The following is an 18720-nucleotide window of genomic DNA, read 5'->3' as shown; positions in this document are numbered from 1 at the left end:
GGAGCCCCCTGGGATAGTGGGAGGTGTCCCTGCCATGGCAGGGGGTTGGAATGAGATGAGCTTTAAGGTCCCTTCCAACCCAAATCACTCAGTGTATCCAGGATCCAGCCCCATTCTGCTTGTCATGTGGGCATGTTTCATTAGTTTTAATTAGTTAGTTTTAATTTTATTTCCTTGCTTTTGTGCATTAGCATTCTGTATCAGAAGCTGGGAACAAGCACAGAGTCACCAGGATCTGTCTGACTTCCTGAATAAAGCCTTTATTGTGTCAGGAAGACACTGGGAATGTGGCAGAAACAGGGTTTTACTACTCTTTGAGCTGGTAATGTTAAAAGCAAGACTATTTTGCTGCTAAGAAAATGAATGTGATAGCTCAGGTGCTTCTTACAGCTGATGGCACTCCAAGAGTGTCACCTGCTCCAGGTGACATCTGCCACTGAGCTGCAGGGTAAGGCAGGTGCTGATCATGGAATTGTGTGGCCTCTGGCCTCGAGTGTGCAATGACTGATCTCAGCCCAGAAATGTTTGTATTAAACCATTTATTAGAGTCCCTCGAGTTGACAGAACAAGGATAAACACAGGTAAAGGGGAACAGGGTGCCCAGAGAAGCTGTGGCTGCCCCTGGATCCCTGGAAGTGTCCAAGGCCAGGTTGGGTCCCACATGGGGCTTGGAGCAGCCTGGGACAGTGGAAGGTGGTGGAATGGGATGGGATTTATGGTCCCTCCCAGCCTACACCAATCCATGATTCTAAAACTCTCCATACTTCAAAGAAACTGTTAAATATCACAGGGATGTGGAAGCTAGGGCAGGGAGTATTTAATTTGAGATCTGCACAACGCTCAGTGTCTAAACCAAGTGGTGCCACAATGATGTTTCTCTGGAAAAGAGAAACCTGGTGGAGGGAAAAATTGAGAATTCTACAGACAAGCTGTGAGGCAAATCCATGTTCTCAGTTTTACTAGGAACAAACCCAGAGAAATGGTGAATTTGGGAAGTTGGCATGCAGTAGGCAGAGCAGCTGGACTGCACCCCTTGCTCTCAGTGCCAGGAAAAAGGAGACTGCTGTCAGATGAAGTCCTGGGGTGCAAGCTTTCACTGTATAATTTTATGTTAAAAAGTGATTTCATCTTTTGGTGAAATAAATGCAAGAAAAATCTGTTGCCCACTTCAGCTGTAAAGACAGTACATGTAATAGTAATTTGCCAGGCTTGAAGAATTGGTTTTGGGATTTGGGCAATAAAGGCCCATAGCTGGGTGCATGCAGATCCTGGGATGGGACACCTCATGTCCTTCAGGCACCCAGAGCAGTTCCACTGTGCCTGTGCCCCTGGCAGCACATCCCTGGTCCCTGCTACAGCTCCTGGAGGGATGGAGGAGCTGCCACACCAAAACAAGCTAAATTACATTGAAATGTGCAGCCAGCTCAGGACAGAGAGACACAGATTGTGACCCAGATTGGTGTTGTGTGCCCAGCAGTGCTGCTGAGCCCTGAGCACAGCCCTGAGCACAGCCCTGGACAGGCTCTGATCTCTTCCCTGGGGCTGATTCCATCACACTGATGCAATGCACAGACATTTTACTGATCCAGAGTGATTTAATGAAATGAGGTTTTATCCTCCCATGATCCAGCCAGACTTGCCTGGCTTTTTGTTGGATTTGAACCAGAATCTGAGTAAACACCAGCCTGTGCTAACACATTTCTCTTGCCCTACCAGATGCACTGAGCTGTGTGAGGAGGAGACACCAAAAGCTCCAGAGCAGAGTCCTCCCACCAGCAGCCCCCAAACACAGCTGGCCACACTCTGCCTCATCCCCAAGGCACCACTTCCAGTGTCTGGATGCTTCCTACAGGAGCCTGCAGTTTCTTTTCAGGTGCCTGATATTTTCCTGCAGGATTTCAGCCCCTGCCATCATCCAGAAACATGGGATTGCTATGCAGGGATCAGTGCCTGCAGCCAGCCCAGCACCCAGAGAGCTCCAGAGGTGGGAACAGCTGGATTATCTCACAGCTCCAACCACTGCCCAAGTTTCTATAACTGCCAAAAGCTTCAATTTACTGCATCTTATTCTAACTATGATTACATCTTAATTATTAAGGATCTAAAGCTGTCAAAGAGTGTCCAAAGAGGGGCCATAAAGATTCTGAAGGGTCAGGAGGGGCAGCTGAGGGCACTTGGAGTGTCCAGCTGGAGCAGAGCACAGCGAGGGCAGAGCTCAGGGATCTGCAGCTCTGATCTCTGCTCTGGGACAGGGACAGCACCCAGGGAACGGCTGGAGCTGGGCCAGGCCAGGCTCAGGCTGGATTTAGGGAAAGGTTCTTCCCCCAGAGGTGCTGGCACTGCCCAGGCTCCCCAGGGAATGGGCACGGCCCCGAGGCTGCCAGAGCTGCAGGAGCCTTTGGACAGCGCTCCAGGGATGCCCAGGCTGGGGCTGCTGGGGGGTCTGGGCAGGGCTGGGGTTGAATTCAATGATCCTTGGGGTCCCTTCCAGCTCAGGATATTCTGATTCTGTGATTCAGCTGCTGACAGCGCCAGCCCAACAGTGAGCAGCTGCCAGAGATATCCTCACCTTCTTTTTCCATGTACAGGCCACTGAGAGGAGCCACATTTTCAGAAAACCAAGTGGGGCCTCTCTTACTTAAAAAATCAACAGTTTGCTGTTCCTCAGTGAAGCAGCATCTCTCTGTGCCATGGCTTTGTTGTTCACCTGAGCTCTGAGCAATCTAACCAACTCCAAAACCAGCCTTGCTTTGGAGGAGTTGAGCCCTGCAACCCCCAAGATCCCTTCTGACCTGAATTATTCACTGATCTGAACTCATGGTTATTTCAGCTCATTAAGGGACAGAAAACTAATAATTGGAAATTTTCTGCTGGCTGAACTGTCTTGTTTTGGGTCACACAGGCATCCAGGGCAATGGCAGACATGGAGGAGGAGGAGGCTGGCTCCTTGCTGGGCTGGCTGGCATCGGATCCATTTGGCACAGCGAGAAACATCACCCTGAAGACGCAGCTCAAACACAGCTGAACTCAGAGCCAAAGAGAAGCTGGGCACCACTGATGATGTTATTCATCACTGAAGGATTAGTTCAAAGAAGAGTTCTGCAGAAACGAATAAACTTGACAGAGAATTCCTGACTTCAGGCTCTACTTCCTAATGCCAAGACATCCCCTGTCAGCTGATACACAGCACCTGCAGCTGCCCACCACACTGTGACTGAAACTCTTGCTTACAGGAGGCTCTGCACAGTTGCCATCCACACTTTGAAGGTTAGTCAGTGCTAGGAAGCAGCATTTGTCCTTGGGACAAGAATTACAAAGTCAAAACACGTAGAAAAATATGGAACAGAAAAGTTGAAGTTGCAGAAAGGTTTCTTGCTTTTCTCTCCTATTTACAAGGTTCATTTACCAAGAGCTGCAGGAGCACAAATCCCAAATTCCCATTCTCTGTGCCGAGGGCTCTGTACTCTCAGAGGCAGCTGAAGTTCATGTGCTTGTGCCTGGAGATCTCTGTACTGACCCCTGCAGTGTCCTCAAGAGCAAGGGGAGATTTCTGCATGGCCTGGGAGATGTCCTGCAGGCCACCCCTCCAGCGGTCCTTTGGTCATCACTGTCCCTTGTCCCATCTTCAGCACTTCCCAGGCAGCAGCAGCACTCAAAGAGGGGGGTTAGAGACCCATTTAAGAGAAACAGATTTTCCAGAGTGCAGAGATCTTGTTGAGATCTGGCTGAATCCTTCCCTGCATGAGGCATCTCAATCCTGGACATCCTGAAGGTTGGAGCAGGACAGGAACTGGAGCTCACTGCTTGTCCCAGAGTAAAATGTCAAAGCTTCAAAGCCCTGTGATTCTTCCCAAAGCAGAGACCATCATCACTGGCCATCATGAGCATGACTGGGACAGAAATACAAGCCCTGGGAAGGCTCCAGACCTGGACTGTCCTGAGTTCTCAGCAGACAAAACACAGGACAAAGGGTTGGAGCATGGGTGGAAGACATGAGCTCCTTGCAAAGGCAGGGATTAAGAACAAGACTCCAAATCCTGGAATTTAAAGGTGAGAAGACAATGATTCTGATAATTCAGGATTTCCTGCAGGGATTCATGTTCTCCAGTCTGAAACATCTGTTTGAGCTGAGACCAGAGGAGATATCCAACACAGCATGGGGATCCAAGCACTGCAGGATTTGGTATGTTCTACCTCTTCTCATGATGAGCTCTCTCTTCTCCCAAACAGACACCTTCTAGTCACACAGGATTTGTCTAGCTGCAGGTTTTGACTACTGAAACCTGTTATTTTTACTACTGAAAAAGTTATTTTATCCACTAATCCTCTGGCCAGTGGTTACACAGTAGCACACAAAGAAAACCCAAACCCACAGTCCCCAAAACTCCATCCCACTCATTTTCACCACCGGGGTGCATTATAATGTCTTTTTTGGGCAGGACATCCACAGGCACATGAAAAGCTGTTACTTCAAACTAAAGCAATGCCTTGTGCATTTACAGAACCTGAGACAGGCTCTGAACATTCATCATCAGTGTCCCATTCCTAAATGGCTTGGAAAGCTGCATGGTTTGGAGCGGCACTTTTCCTAACTGCTGGCACACACTCAGATCAGCTCTGTCACTGCAGATGCCACTGCACATCCCCCTGGCACGAGTTGTGCCAGTTTTTATGGTTGTTTTATTTGTTTTTCCAGTTGTTTTATTTATCAAAATAAAACAACTGGGGAAAAAAAAAAAAAAAGAAGTCTCAAGAGTCACAGTGATAGCAGTGACTGCTGTTTGCTATTTGCAGGAGCGTCACATTTTCAGTCTCACAGCAGCATTCCCATGTGCCCTAAACCATAGTGGCACTTACAGCCAGTGCTCTCTGAAGCAGCTCAGCAGGGATCCTGCAAACCTTGGCAGGTGTTCCCAGCACCTTGTTTCGTGTCTCAGAGGCGGCAGCACACGACAGCCTGAGCTTCAGTGACTTGCCTCAAGTGCCAGAGCAGGAACCGAGCTGCACAACAGCCCAAGTGTCTCATCTGTGATTGTAACCACACATGGAGACATGGAAAAGACCTGGGGACTGCAGTCAGTGCTACTGGAGCCAAAGACAAAAACCCTATTGTGGACCTACAGGGTGTGCTTACACAATCAAACACCAGAACTTGGGTGTTTAAGAGACCTGTCCATCCCCAGGGCTGTCCTTGGCGCATCTCACTCTGCCCTATTCACACAGACATTGCTAAACCCAAGCAGATGAGTCTACCCAAGCACAAGGTGCATCTACTGAAACATTTTCCAAAACAAAACAGAGGCTTCACTCTCTCACACAGCCCTGTAAGGCACAGGCAGTCTGAGCCACTTGGGCAGTGTCAGTCCAGCTCCTGCAACAGAAACCTGGAGGGTCTGGACTGGCCAGAGAACACGTGGATGGATGTGGCACAGCCTCATCTGCCTCCAAGATCCTCACCAAAGGCTTTTACAACACCTCCAGAGCTTTGGGACAAGAAGAAAGGATTCTAAAGGAATAACTCAAGGATTACAAGAGGTTGGGGCAAAGAATCATCCTCCCAGAAGAGAGATATCAATGTGGGGAATACAGGGATGTACACCAGGATCCACAGTGCTCATCCATGAGTGACCTGGTGAGGGGATGAGAGGTGAGAAAGTCTCATGATTCACCCTTCCAGGGCAGGCAGGACCAAAGAGAGGGTCCTGCTGAAACCTCCTGCCAAGACTCAGTAACACCCTGAGATATTGAAACTCTGATTTTGGCCAGGAGGCACGGTGGAAAAGGGAAGGAAACATCCTGAGCAAAAACCAGATTCTCTGGGGTGTGAAATATTTCAAAACAAAACATGAGGAAAAGTCAAGCTGAAAGGAAGGTCTAGACACTGAGAGTAAGGACAGGCTGGAGACCAGAGAAAACTGCTTTTCCCAGGTCAGCTCCTCTTCTCAGAGGCTCCTGCCAGCCTCAAGACATCACTCAGTAACTTCAGGTCCTTGACATGCCGTGGTTCCCACTGAGCCACAGGCACTGTCAGCACCCAGGAAAACGTGCTGCAGTGCTGGGCTCCCTTATCCAAGCCAGCAAACCTCCAAACCATTCATTCCAGGACACACATCCAAGCTGAGCCAGGGTCACTACCGAGAGCCTTGGCTCTGTGCTCCAAACAGCTCAAGAGATTTTTCTTGGGATCTTCCAACAGCAGCCTCAGAGGCAGCACCACCCAGGTTCCAGGGCTGCTTGTGCATTACATTCATGGATAAAAACCTGAACTCCTGCTGTTGGTGCATCAGCTCTACCTGTGTGGTCCCCAAAGCAGCCATGCAGTGCAAAGCAATGTCACCCAGCTTAAGGGGGGAGCTCTGCATCCCAGCTCAGTCCTCAGGAAACAGTAATTAATATTTTCCATCCCAGGAATGCACAGGAGCTCACCTGAGTGTTACCCTGCCAACTACTGATGAGGCTCCTCTTCCCACCATTATGGAAGAAGGAAGAGAAACCAGGCAATATCCAAAAGAAAATAATAAAACACACATTACCTTTGCCCCTGGGCAGGAAACCTAGCAGCTGATCATCATCATCTTCCTTTGAGGAGCCGAAGCAGTTAAACATCAAATCACATGGTGGTGAGAAACAAAGAACTTCATGAACTTTCTGTCCAGGGTCAGCATCTTGTAACCCCCTGGAGCCACTGCAGCAGCCACCGCTGGTCCCGGGGTGACGCAGAGCTGTGAGCCCAGGCTGGATGGAGCTCCCAGCCCATCCTAACTCTCTAAAACTATCCACATCTGCTTGCTCTGCAAGCAGAGGAAGCAGCAGCCGAGCCCAGGCAGAGGGAGCAGGGTCTGAGAGCTCACACAGAGCTGTGCAGGCACTCACCAGTGTCACCAATGTCCCCAGTGCCCTCGCCCAGCTCCCACCAGCCCTGGCACGGTGGCAGAGGACGAGCTCTGTGTTAGCTCTGCCCTGCCTGGCTGGGCCTGGGGCTCTCTGCCAGCTGGGCTGCTGCCAAGGCAGCAATTCCAGTCCTCCAAATTCCAGAGCTGGAGCAGCTTCCAGCTCTGCCTGCCCAATCTTAACGCTTTCACTGCTGCCCCTCTCCCACAGCACAGAGTCACCCCTCTCTCTGTCACAGAGCATCCAGAAGGGTGGAACAGGGAATAGCAAACCCAGCAGAACTCCAGAGCAACTGGCATCAGCCAGGGCACAGCCCAAAAGGAGGAATAGCACAGGGACCTCCTGAAATACAGACATTGAGCGCTTTACCTGTGTCCAGCAGTAACACATGAAACCTGGGAGCAGACTTAAGGGATTGTTACAGAGAACAGTGTGTGTGGGCAAGGTCCTTTCACAGGTATGGCTTAAATCCATATTGCTCAGGATGGAGAAAATGAGCTGCTTTTCAAGGGGCCAGGAAGACTTTCACTGCCACAGCACCTCCCAGCAGCAGCACTGGTGGAACTGTGCCACTGGTGGGACTGTGCCACTGGCACCCAGCTGTACGAGGGTCCTGTAAAGGTCTCATATTTTTTGAACCAAATCCCAGCTTTTAAAGTTCTTGATACTCTGGCACAAAGCCCAGAAAAATGCCTGCATTTCTCCAAAACTTGGAGCTGGTGTTTAAGTAAGAGCTCTTTCTTGTGCAGAGACAGATTCTGTGGAAATTCTCAGCTGCCCCAGCCCACAGTCACACGCAGAAAGCCCCACCCCACCTGCCCAGGCCCTTTTGTCAGCCCATGTGCCTTTAGCTGGCAGAGAGACCCTTCAGTCATCACCTCCTCAGCTGAAGAGCTCAGAGCATCAAGGCTCCATGCACAGGTACCTGAGAAGACCCTGCTTTAGTTGTTCCTCCCCCAAGGATTCACAGTTCTCCATCCCACAAACCACTTCAGAAAGCAGAAAGGATCCTCTTCCAACGTGTGCTTCCCTGACTACAAAGAACTGAACTTTCCTCTAGTCTGTGGTTGGCTGTGAACTGCCAAATTTCCCATGAATTACAGAGGCAGACACATCTTTCTACAAAACCATGCCTTAGCTGAAGGGAATTTCTCTCAGCCCACCTCCCTGCTGAGGGCAGGTGGCCCTGGAAACAACAATCATTAACCAGCCTCTTACCTGTTTCTTCTTTTTTCTCATTGATTTTTATCACAGTTATTTCCCTCTTTATTTCCCTGAAGCTCCTCCATTTCTGTGTGCATCTCCCTCTCTCTTTCTCCCCAGCCACGATTTAAGGTAACTAAACAACCATCCTTATTCTTTAGGTCCATCCTAAATATTGATTATTTTGGCACTGCTTCTAATGGGGAGCTTCCCAAAATCCACTCTCCACTTGTGGCAGTGACCTGTCCTAAGAGCCCACAGGCATCCCAAAGACCAGGATGGTTAGAAAAAGTAAAATGCATGCAAAAGTGTTTTCAAAGCAATGGGTTTGGCTGGGCTGGAGCTCAGAGGGAGCTGAGAGGGGGCACAGCTGAGACCCCACTGCCCCAGGGATGTCCCAGACTGTACAGCTCCATGCACAGCATGGAGAAGAGGGGATGGAGTGATGGTGGTGTCATCCCAGCTCTCCTGGGGATGCTGAGCCTGTGCTGGGGAGCAGTGACTGTCTGGCTTGGCCCTGCACCTGCAATTTTGCTTTACCTGTTAAACTCTCTGGACCTGAACCAGTTTTCACCCTTTTACCTTTATGATTGTCCCATCCCACTGTGGGAGCGAGTGGCTGGGGGGGCTCAGCTGCCCCCTGGGTCAACCCACCCACATTTTCCTCCTTCAATCTCTGCTTTCCTCCCAGATTACACTTCTACCAACCACTGCTGCATTGCACAGACCCCTTATGTGCATCACAACACCTAAACCTTGATGTTCTTGGCTTGAGGAACATCAGCCACCTCCTGCACTGTACCTGCTGTGCTGCCAGCTGGATCTCTAACCCCAGCTGAAAAGCTCACACACCTGGCAGGTGTGGGTAACTCCTTCCCCACCCAACACACCTTCAGGGTCTCCTGTTGACAAAACCCCCGTGTTGTTAGCAATGTGCACACAGTGTATTCTGGCTGCAGCATCTAAAGATGGGGAGACACCATTCTTCTCTGCTTTGCCCTCATTCTGAAACTCTGACCCCACCACGCAACAGAACGTTGCAGGAAGTTTGGGTTTGATGCCCCCTGCAATGTTAATTCAGCTGGTTTATGTCTGTGTGCTGTGACAGGTAAATATTTCTCAGTCAGTAACTTTCTGGGATGAGTGCTTGGCTCAGTAAGAGCACAAGCAACACCTCCAGGAACAGCTAAACCCTTCTAATTTCTGAAACTGAAGTGACCCCACATGTCCTGAGCAAGGGAAGTGCAGCAGCCATCACTGAGCCAGCCTACCCATCATTCTGACTTCTGAGAGATGATCCAGGGACATACCTGGAGGAAACACTTGAGAGAGAACAGTAAAAGCTGTTCAGCTTTGATTGTGGTTGTCCTGTGCTGGGCCAGGAGTTGGACTTGATGATCCTTGTGGATCCCTTCCAGCTCAGGATGTTCTCTGACTCTGAGCTCCAGGCTCCCAGCCAGCACTCAATTGAACACAAAGTCCCCTTCACTTTATATTCCTGAAAGCCCAGATATGTATTTAAGGGTAAAAAAGTACAGGTAGAAGAGATATGAAAAGACAGGTAAGGTACACCACACATGAGGAGTGGAGTAGGGATTCCTGGCCAACAGACAGCCCTGGGAGCACCCCACTGGTGTGGGTGGGACACTGGGGGAAGTTTGCTGCACTCACACAGAACTCCCCCTCCTTTGGGACCTGCCTCCCCAGCAGCTGCCAGGCTGAGGTGGAGAAGCTGTGGATGCACAGGATGAACTCTTCCACATTCTACCTTGCTCTGCAGCCCAGCAGAACATCCATCCCCAGCCCATGGATGATGTGGAGGGACCCACCACAGGCACAGGCACTCCCAGAGCTACATTTCCCCCGGGTGGTGTGTTGGTTTGGATCCCCCAGCTCCAAGGTGTGCAGCATCCAGACAGGAGCAGCAGGAGATGTCCAGGAGGCTGCTGCACATCCAGCATGCAGCAATGGAATTACAAAGCAGGCATGCAGGCTGCTCCTCCTTGCTGTTTGACCTCCCTCTTTCCTTCTTTAGCACGCACACGTGCCCTGATGAAAGCTCCCTGGAGTGGCTGGCTGGGCCCCAGCTCCACCAGCTCCCTGCCCAGCCACTCCAGCTAAGCAAACACTGCTGGGAGTGGGAGGCCCTGGAGATGGAGATGGACTGTGCCTGGGAGAAGCCCTGCACTCCTCCACCTCAGCCAGCAGCAGAGACAGATTAGAGCTGAATGGAGTTAGCAGCATTAAATAAACACGCCTGCCCTCTTTGAAGTTCTGCTTCCCTTGAACATGAGCTCATTCCACGAGGCCTCTTTTTGCTCAGCCCCAGGAAGGCACGGGGTTACTCATTCTCCATGGAGTTAACTCTTCACAGGATTCCTCAGCTTCCTTGTACCTCCCTGGCTCAGTCCAGCACATGAGCACACAGCAGTATTACCACAGCAGCACCTGACTGCCTGCATCTCTCTCCAGTTCTCCTTAAGAGGAATTCCCACCAGGAAAGGGAAATGCCCAGCTCCACCACATGGTCCTGCAGGCTCCAGGCTGGCACATGGAGAAGGTTTATTGGAGCTCAAGGAAAAGGTGATTCCTCTGTGGTGATGCATCCTCCAACCCTGCCAAGAGTAGCACTTCCAGGTCTGGGAGGACTGTGCTCAACCCTCCACCACAGCAGGGCTGAGGAGTGAGGAAACATAGGAGGAATTTCATTAGAGAAAGTTCCCAGTACTCTGTTCTTTTGGTTTAATCCCACAAAGTGGAAGTTAGAAATTCTTGGGCAGGAAAGGGAGCAGACAGTCACAGAGGCAGAAGAAAAACCACAAAGACAAGGCTGATCTCAACTCTCTGGAATTTTTGCATGGCTCATGCAACCCCTGCCAACTCCTGCTCTTGTCCCAGGAATTGAAAAAAAAGGAAAAAGAGAGCATAAATCTGCCTGAGAGTGAGGGTTGCCTCTGCCTGTGAGTGGGGAGATGTGACTTTTAGGGGGTCAGTATTTCTGTACGTGAGCAGGAGTGCAGAATCACTGCACATGGAGCCGGTGGGAAAGGGAAAATCTGTCACAGGGGGAAGCACAAGCTTCCCAGGATGGCACAATGGGGTGTTGTTTCTGGATAATTGACTGGGCTCTGCTCACTCACAGCTTCAGCCCCTGGCAAGAGGAGGCTGGGGAGGTCTGGGTCAGACACTCTGCTGGGGCTGTGGGTCAGACACTTCTGAGAAAGTGGCTTCCACCGTGCTCCTGAAACCTTCCACCCCCAGGTTACTGCCAGGAGAGCTGCCACCAAACACAAACATGTCTTGAGCCACTTGTGCAGCACCTGAGAGGCACCCTGGAGATGCCTGGTGAGAGCCCCTGACTCCAGGGCACCACTGGAGTGGTCAGCCACTGGCCAAAAGGGCCCCAGTGCTCTGCAGAGCAGGTGGGACACAAACAACCAGCAAGAAGAGAAGGAGAAGCTGGGAACATGAAGGCAAATTGTAGAAATCCAAGCTAAAGAGGAATCATCTCCAGCCAAGGGGAGCCCAGAGCTCAGCACACAGGTCATCCTCAGGCAATCCACTGAGCCCAGCCCTGCAGTCCCAAGCACAGACCTGGCCCAGGGCAGCACCAGCCTGACAGGGCAGCCTGAGCTGACCCAGGACTGCCAAGAGGAAGAGCCCTGACAGAGAAATGCCTTTCCTAAGCAATCCTTCAGCTCTGGCAGACAGCTTGGTCTCCTGCCCCTCATTTCATTGACAAGCACATGCAGGGCTTGCCAGCCAGCAAATGCCAGAGGGATGTGCTTGGGGACAGTGACAGACCCCAGGGCCCAAACACAACTGTGATGTGAGAAAGCTTGAGACATGTCTGAGAATCAAACCAGCCACTGCTCAGGCCTTTGTAAGGCAACAAGCTCCCCAACCCTGCTCCTACCCAACAATCACAGCCCTAGGAACCAGGCAGGTATGACCTGCTTTGTCCATGTTCACAGCAGACCAAGAAAACTGTCCAAAGTACAAAGAGGCGCAGTCCTGCAGCTTCATAATTCTCATTATTCCAGACCCCCTGAGCAAAACTGCACGAAAATGTGGTTCAAAGGCGCAGGAAAAGCTTCAAGGAAATTCCTGGAGAGGAGCAGACCTCAGCAATGTTGTACAGCACCATCCCTCCCCAGAGCCATCGTCCTGCCCATTGTTATGGATAGCTGCTCCTCAGCACCTTTCAGTGCTACACCTGATCACCTTTGCCACACAGGAAGCAGCACAAAAGCCAGACAAGGGCACCCAGGTGTCCTTGCTGCCAGTCTCTGCCTGCTTTGCTGCTCTTTGAGAGCTGAGTGGAGGAGAAACACAGCTAAGCAACAACGTGGGCCTTACCTTTTGTACCAGGGGGCTGCAGATTATCTCCAGTCAGCGAACACCAGCCTACGGGAAAGATGTCCCGGGAATCATATCGGCACCAGTAATCGAAGGCACCTCTCCAGCCATCAAATGTTATGAGGACCTCAGAACCTCTCACCTCCCCAATGGTGGCCGGGCAGATGAAGTGAGGGTTCTTCCTATCCACTGCCTCCAGCTTCATACCTGTCTTGAAGAAGTTTTGGGAAGGAGATGGCGGTTCCTACAAGAAGAAGTGGAATATATGCTCAAAGGGGATATGGCAGTGCCTCCCCACACCAGGGCTGTGCCCTCCCCAGCAAATTCACCTCCAGGAGCAGCTGAAGGGAGTTAGTGGGCTGGATTTGAACCCCAGTAGGGGTGCACACACTGGCTGGGCTACACAGCCACTGCTCCTTAATCAAGAGGCAGCAAAGTCCACTACCCTGAGCTCTGCCCTCAGCTGGCTGCTGCGCCGAGCCCAGGGAGTGGGACATTCCAGAGTGGTGCTGATGCTCCCACCTTGCATTCCCCACCTCGAGCAGCACCAGTGAAAAACCAGCTCCTGCCTCAAGCCTGTGCACTGAAGCCCAAGGCACTTCCTTGGCAGACATTGGCCACACCTTGACATTGCTATGACACAGCTGGAGAGGACACAGGTCTGTCCTAGAGCAGCCCCGAGGCAGAGCTGTGCAATGTCACCTCCTGTGGGACCAGCTGTGAGTCTGGTGCAGCAAAGGGACCATTGCCAGGAGAATGTGCACAAACAGTGAAATACCTTGTGAAAAATCCGGACAGGAGCCATCTCTGCTCCATTCAGAGTCTTCAGAAGGAACATGGGCCAGGAGGAGGCATTCAGCCGGAAGCCTGAGGGGAGGGAAGCAGAGATGGAGACTTTTAGACTGTGGGGGTTGATGCAGCACATGCCTGCTCTGATGGGACTGCAGGTATTCTGAATGCAAAGCATTAGTGTTATTGGAAAGAAACATCTGGAAACAGCTGTCTGCCTGCAATATTCACTCATCATAACAATCCCATTGATCCATTGACCATCCAGGCTGAGCACTTTGTGCAGAGTCAGTGCTGCCAGCTCCAGTGATCCTGCTGCAGGGGAGACATGAATCAGCAAGTGCACACTCAGGCTATGGAATTTCTTCCTCAACAAGGAATCACAGCTTCTGGGTGGCCTCCTCCACCTCTAGTGTGAGCTGCAGGCAAGTTAATCTGAAGAAATAGAGGCTGTGACTTGGCTGGGAAATAGAGTTAACCATTATAGGGAAAGATGTCAGGTTTTGGCTCGACACCTGCTGTGAAAAAAGTGGAGAAATAACAAGAAGAGAGGATTTATGGGAAGAAAAAAAGCAATTTCACATGTTCTGAAGTATGTGGCACTGACTATGACTATACAACTAAAAGAAGGCTCTGGATATCACAGAGTATCTTCTTTGCTAAACGTGCATCTTCCTGCACAGGCAATTTCTGTTGCTCAGCTGTGTTTGGTCTGTGTTTGTGGGGTTTTGAAGGCAATCCTGGCACTAAACCTGGACCAAGAACATGAGAAAACTTTGCCAAGGTTGCAGTGCTCAGCACAGGTCACCCTGCCAGCCCTGAGCTCTGTCAGATCAGCTCAGAAATCAACCCAAGTAGCCACAACCACAGGGGATGGGAGAGCTCAGCTCCCAGGGTGGCAAGGAAAACATTTTACATGAACCATAAAATATCCTGAGCTGGAAGGGACCCCAAGGATCATTGAATTCAACCCCAGCCCTGCCCAGACCCCCCAGCACTCCCAGCCTGGGCATCCCTGGAGCGCTGTCCAAAGGCTCCTGGAGCTCTGGCAGCCTCGGGGCCGTGCCCATTCCCTGGGGAGCCTGGGCAGTGCCAGCACCTCTGGGGGAAGAACCTTTCCCTAAATCCAGCCTGAGCCTGGCCTGGCCCAGCTCCAGCTGTTCCCTGGCTCCTGCCACTGGAATTATCTGTGTAAAGATAGAGCAGCAGCAGCAGATGTGTGCAGATGGAATATACTACAGGAAACAGAAAATCCTTGCTGGGTTTTCTAGGCCCTTGAACTCTGCAGGCAGGAGGGGCAACTGCAGCACTATCTTGGTTACCTGTCTTCATGCTGGGTGCAAAATCATCCACTTCCACTCCCCTGCCACAGGCAGGGACACCTTCCACTATCCCAGGCTGCTCCAAGCCCCATCCAACCTGGCCTTGAACACTCCCAGGGATGGGGGCAGCCACAATTCCTCTGGGCAACCTCTGCCAGGGCCTCCCCAGCCACCCAGGGAAGAATTTTTTCCTAATATCTCACCTAACCGTGCCCTCTTCTCTGGTGCAAGGTGAAGGAGGTGGCACAGAGCAGAGCTGGGCACACGGAGCAGCATTCCCAGACCTGTTCCCAAGCTCATCCCCGTCCCCTGGCACAGCCAGGGCTGTGTTACCTGCGCTTCGTGCCCTCTGCTGGCCACACCAGGTTGTTCCAAGCCCTGTCCAGCCTGGCACTGAAAACATTATTTGGGGATATGCTAATTGAGAGAGAGGTTTATGAAGACACTAAAACTGTTGGGCAGCAGAATGCAAAAGCAGGTTAATTTTGCAGGAAAAAATCAGCTTGTCACTGGGCAAGCATCAAGGGAAAAGGAAAGTGTTGTGTGTTTAATGGAAGACTGGAAGAAGTGTTAGACAGTCCAGGCTATTTATAATGTTGTAGTCAAGCAAAATTAAATAAATAAGTATGAACTACTACAAGTATCTCTTCATATGAGACAGGACTTTAGTCACTGTGAACCTTTTCCAACATTGTTTCCCATCCAGGTAATCTGGTATTGAATCCTAGAATCCCAGGGTAGGCTGGGTTGGAAGGGATTTTAAAGATCAACCAGTTTATCCCCTCTGCCATGGCTTGGGACACCTTCCTCTATCTCAGGTTATTCCAACCTGGCCTTGAACACTTCCAGGGATGGGGCAGCCACAGCTTCTCTGGGCAACAATCCAGAGCTTGAGCTGCAACCAGGGCAAGCAGAGACCTCTTTCACCTGCAGTCTAAAGGCTCTCCCTGTCCATGTGCCTGTGTGGAAATCCAGACCTGGTGTGGTTTATATACCTTGTGTATATCCTGGAGTAGGCAGGGGCAGGCCACGGGCCTCTGTTCCAAGCACAGATCTATAAAAACCCCCCAGCTTTCCCCACCATCAATTTGACCCTGGTTGGACAGCAGAACTCCAGCTCACCCAGTGGAGGCTGCAGCATCCCTCCATTCTTCTCACAGTTCCCAATGGGCTGGATCTCAGCAGAGTCCACCAGCCTCCAGAAGTCGTTCTTGTTGTCGCTGCCATCGAGGCGCAGGCGCAGGCGGGCGCCCGTCAGCCCCACCACGGTGGCGATGCAGGTGGACGTGGTGTTCCGGGGGTCCTGTGCCTCCAGCTTCATACTGATCTTGAACTCGTTTGCAGGTGGAGTGTAGGACTGCAAAGAGTGGGACAGAGCAGGGGCCAGTCAGAGCTGGGACTGCCAAAACATGCACTGGCCTCAGGCACAAAGCTTCAGCACTAGGAGTACCCAAAGGGAGTCTGCTGAAGGCTGACAGCCCCTCCAGGCACCACAGAGAACTCAGCAAGCCCTGGCAGGTCTTTAACAGACCCCCACCCTTCCATCCTGCATCATCTAGGCAGCTAAAGGCCCTTCTCTTGAAATCACAGAATCATTCATGCTGGAAAACACCTCTGAGATCATTGACTCCAGCTGTTCCCACAATATTGCCAAGCCCACCACGAACCTATTACCCCTAAGCACCACAAACAGATGTTTTTTGTGCCCTGGGTAGACATTTCCTTGGCCTGATCACCTTTTCAGTGAAGAAATTCACACCAGTTGAAGCTGTTTCCTCTTATGCTGTCCCTTGTTACCTGGGAGCAGAACCTGACCCCCACCTGGCTCCATCCTCCTGGCAGGGAGTTGTGCAGGACCAGAAGGTTCCTTCCCCCTGAGCCTCCTTTTCTCCAGGCTGAGCCCCTTTCCCAGCTGCCCCAGCCACTCCTGGGGCTCCAGCCCCTTCCCCAGCTCCATTCCCTTCTCTGGACATGCTCCAGCCCCCTTGTTGTGAGGGGCCCAAAACTGATCCCAGGGTCTGAGGTGCTCCCACAGTGCCCAGTGTAGGGGATTAACCCTTTCCTGGGAAGACTCACCCAGCCAACCCCAGACACTCCCCTGTGCCCAGACCCAGGTGTCCCACGCTCCTTCACTCCTGCACCCCCTGTACTCAGCACAACCACCCCTGCACTCAGTTCCTGCTGCCCAGGGGCTGCCATTCTGTCACAACAATTGGGTGAATTCTGCTGAAAATCTCCAGATTGGGCAGGATCCACCCAAAGCTGGATCAGGACACTTTCTCCAAGGGCCCTTGCTTGACAGAGTAATAGCATACTCGTGTTCCCAACATGCATATCTGAGAGGAAAATCTTCTGTGCTACTCTAAATGCATCTTTTTAATCTTTGCTTCAGCACTTGGATTTCTGTTAAGTCTCCAATATCCTCAAGTATCTTCCTTGCCAAACCAGGGGCCTATTCCAGGCACAGAACTCTGGGGCTCCCAGTGGACCACAGCCTTTGACCTTTCTTGTTTTCATGCTCTTACCTGCTTGAAACAATGGGCAGGAGCTGGGATGGCACATGTCTCTTTCAGGTACTTCTCCCAGGTGAAGTGACCTGAGAAGTGAAAACAAAAGGATTCAAATAGGAACAGATGAACAAAATTCTCAGCAAAAGAACTAGCCAGACTCCTAAGGCAGCAGTTCTGCACTTCTCACAGAGGAGGTGCTCACAGGCAACATGTTTTCACCAAGAACCTCTGATGTTTGTGAGCACAGAAGATTTACAACTGCAAGTGACAGGCAGAACAAAGCACAGCGCTGCCTTCGGCATCCTCCTGCCTCGGCGCTGCCGAGAAGGGGCTGCACAGAGTCAGGATAACAACCTACAACTTAATGGAAAACACCCAGCACAGATGGGAATCTGTGGAGGCTTCCAGACAACTGTCCCTTAAAAACCATTCATTAAACACATCACTCAGTCTGGGGATTGCAAACAGTCACTGTGGGCTACGAGCAGCACAGCTTGGGGCTTGGAACAAGATTATTTTTATGGTCATTTCTAACCCGAGCCATTCTGTGATCCTACGATTCTAAATCATGGATTTTGAACAGGAAATCTGCTTTGTGGTGACTGGATGGTCCCCCTGGTCCAGCACACACACAGCCCACCCCAACCCCAGCTGTAACAGGTCAGCAGTTAACTTCCTAAAGTGCCATGGAGTCCACAGGATGGGCAGGATGGGAGCAGGGATCCTCCAAAGAGGGATTTACTGAGCTCAAAACCTCACCAAACCCCCTTCCACCAGTGCTGCTGCCAGGGGAAGCGCATTTCATCCTTGCCTGCACCTTCCTCACGTGCAGCAGGGAGGGTAAAAGCAATATGCCACCAAGGGAAACCTGTTATTAAATGAGGAATTAAAAGCTCCTGTGATCCCAGCAAATCGTGACTTTTGCCATTTAAACTGAGCAGCTGGGAGAGGAACCTTCCAGCGTGACATTCACTTGTATTCATCCAAACAGCTCCCGGGAGACCTCCCTTTTCAAGGCATTTCCAGAGCATTGGTGGCAGCACAATTCAAGTCAGCCACTGCTTCCCGAGTCACGGCAAGTTCTTAATCAGTCTATTTTCAAAACAAAAGCCACATTAAGAGCCATTTTAGCTACTGCAGCACACACCACACCTCTGAAAACTGAGGCAGTAAGGTCAGCACACATTGCTTCAGTGCTGCCTTGTGCACAGAGGAGCCTTCATAATCTACAAGCTTCAAATAAATACAAGGAACGCTGCTTTCTCACCACCTCCCATGCAGATGACTAGTACACTGTTAGAAATGGGGAAAATTAACAGAAAAAAGCACAGTTTCATTGCCACACTGGCTGAATATCGCTGTTTCCACACTGACAGCACTCTCCATGCCCCAGACTGCTCAGCTCCATCCACTGGCACATATTTTCCTTTCAGCCACAGTTTCACACTGGGTGAATGAAGAAATTCAGTGAGTTACTGCAATGATGCTCTCACATTAAATTCTTTCGCATTAATTGAAGATACAATTTTATATTTGGTTCTGTCAATGAAACTCTTTGTATGAATAATGTGGAGTAAACATCCAGGCAAAGCAAAGCTGGGCACTCCTGGCCTGGAAATGCCTTCTGAATCCCCTCACTTAACTCT

At 51.0% G+C, this 18720-nt stretch overlaps 2 protein-coding genes across 7 annotated transcripts in view; both read right to left on the bottom strand.

The window, feature by feature from the left end:
• Nucleotides 1-18720, bottom strand: part of RPA2 (replication protein A2) — a 317593-nt gene that overhangs the window by 260334 nt on the left and 38539 nt on the right. The gene's annotated exons all lie outside the window — the stretch shown is intronic.
• The window catches only part of SCMH1 (Scm polycomb group protein homolog 1), a 64398-nt gene that overhangs the window by 21371 nt on the left and 24307 nt on the right, over nucleotides 1-18720 (bottom strand). For 5 of the 6 annotated variants that reach the window (XM_058856727.1, XM_058856730.1, XM_058856731.1 and 2 more), the window contains 4 exons: nucleotides 17090-17160; nucleotides 15687-15921; nucleotides 13232-13320; nucleotides 12454-12697 (listed from right to left, as the gene is read on the bottom strand). In XM_058856727.1, the coding sequence (XP_058712710.1) occupies nucleotides 12454-12697; nucleotides 13232-13320; nucleotides 15687-15921; nucleotides 17090-17160 (639 nt within the window). Of the gene's footprint in view, nucleotides 1-12453; nucleotides 12698-13231; nucleotides 13321-15682; nucleotides 15922-17089; nucleotides 17161-18720 lie in introns of those variants that run through there. The other variant, XM_058856733.1, reaches the window with a different exon arrangement.

This window comes from Poecile atricapillus, chromosome 24 (genome assembly GCF_030490865.1).
Source record: "Poecile atricapillus isolate bPoeAtr1 chromosome 24, bPoeAtr1.hap1, whole genome shotgun sequence".
In the NCBI taxonomy this organism is placed as follows: domain Eukaryota; kingdom Metazoa; phylum Chordata; class Aves; order Passeriformes; family Paridae; genus Poecile; species Poecile atricapillus.
Note: the sequence above shows the minus strand (reverse complement) of the source record. Positions and strands in the feature narration are given on the sequence as shown.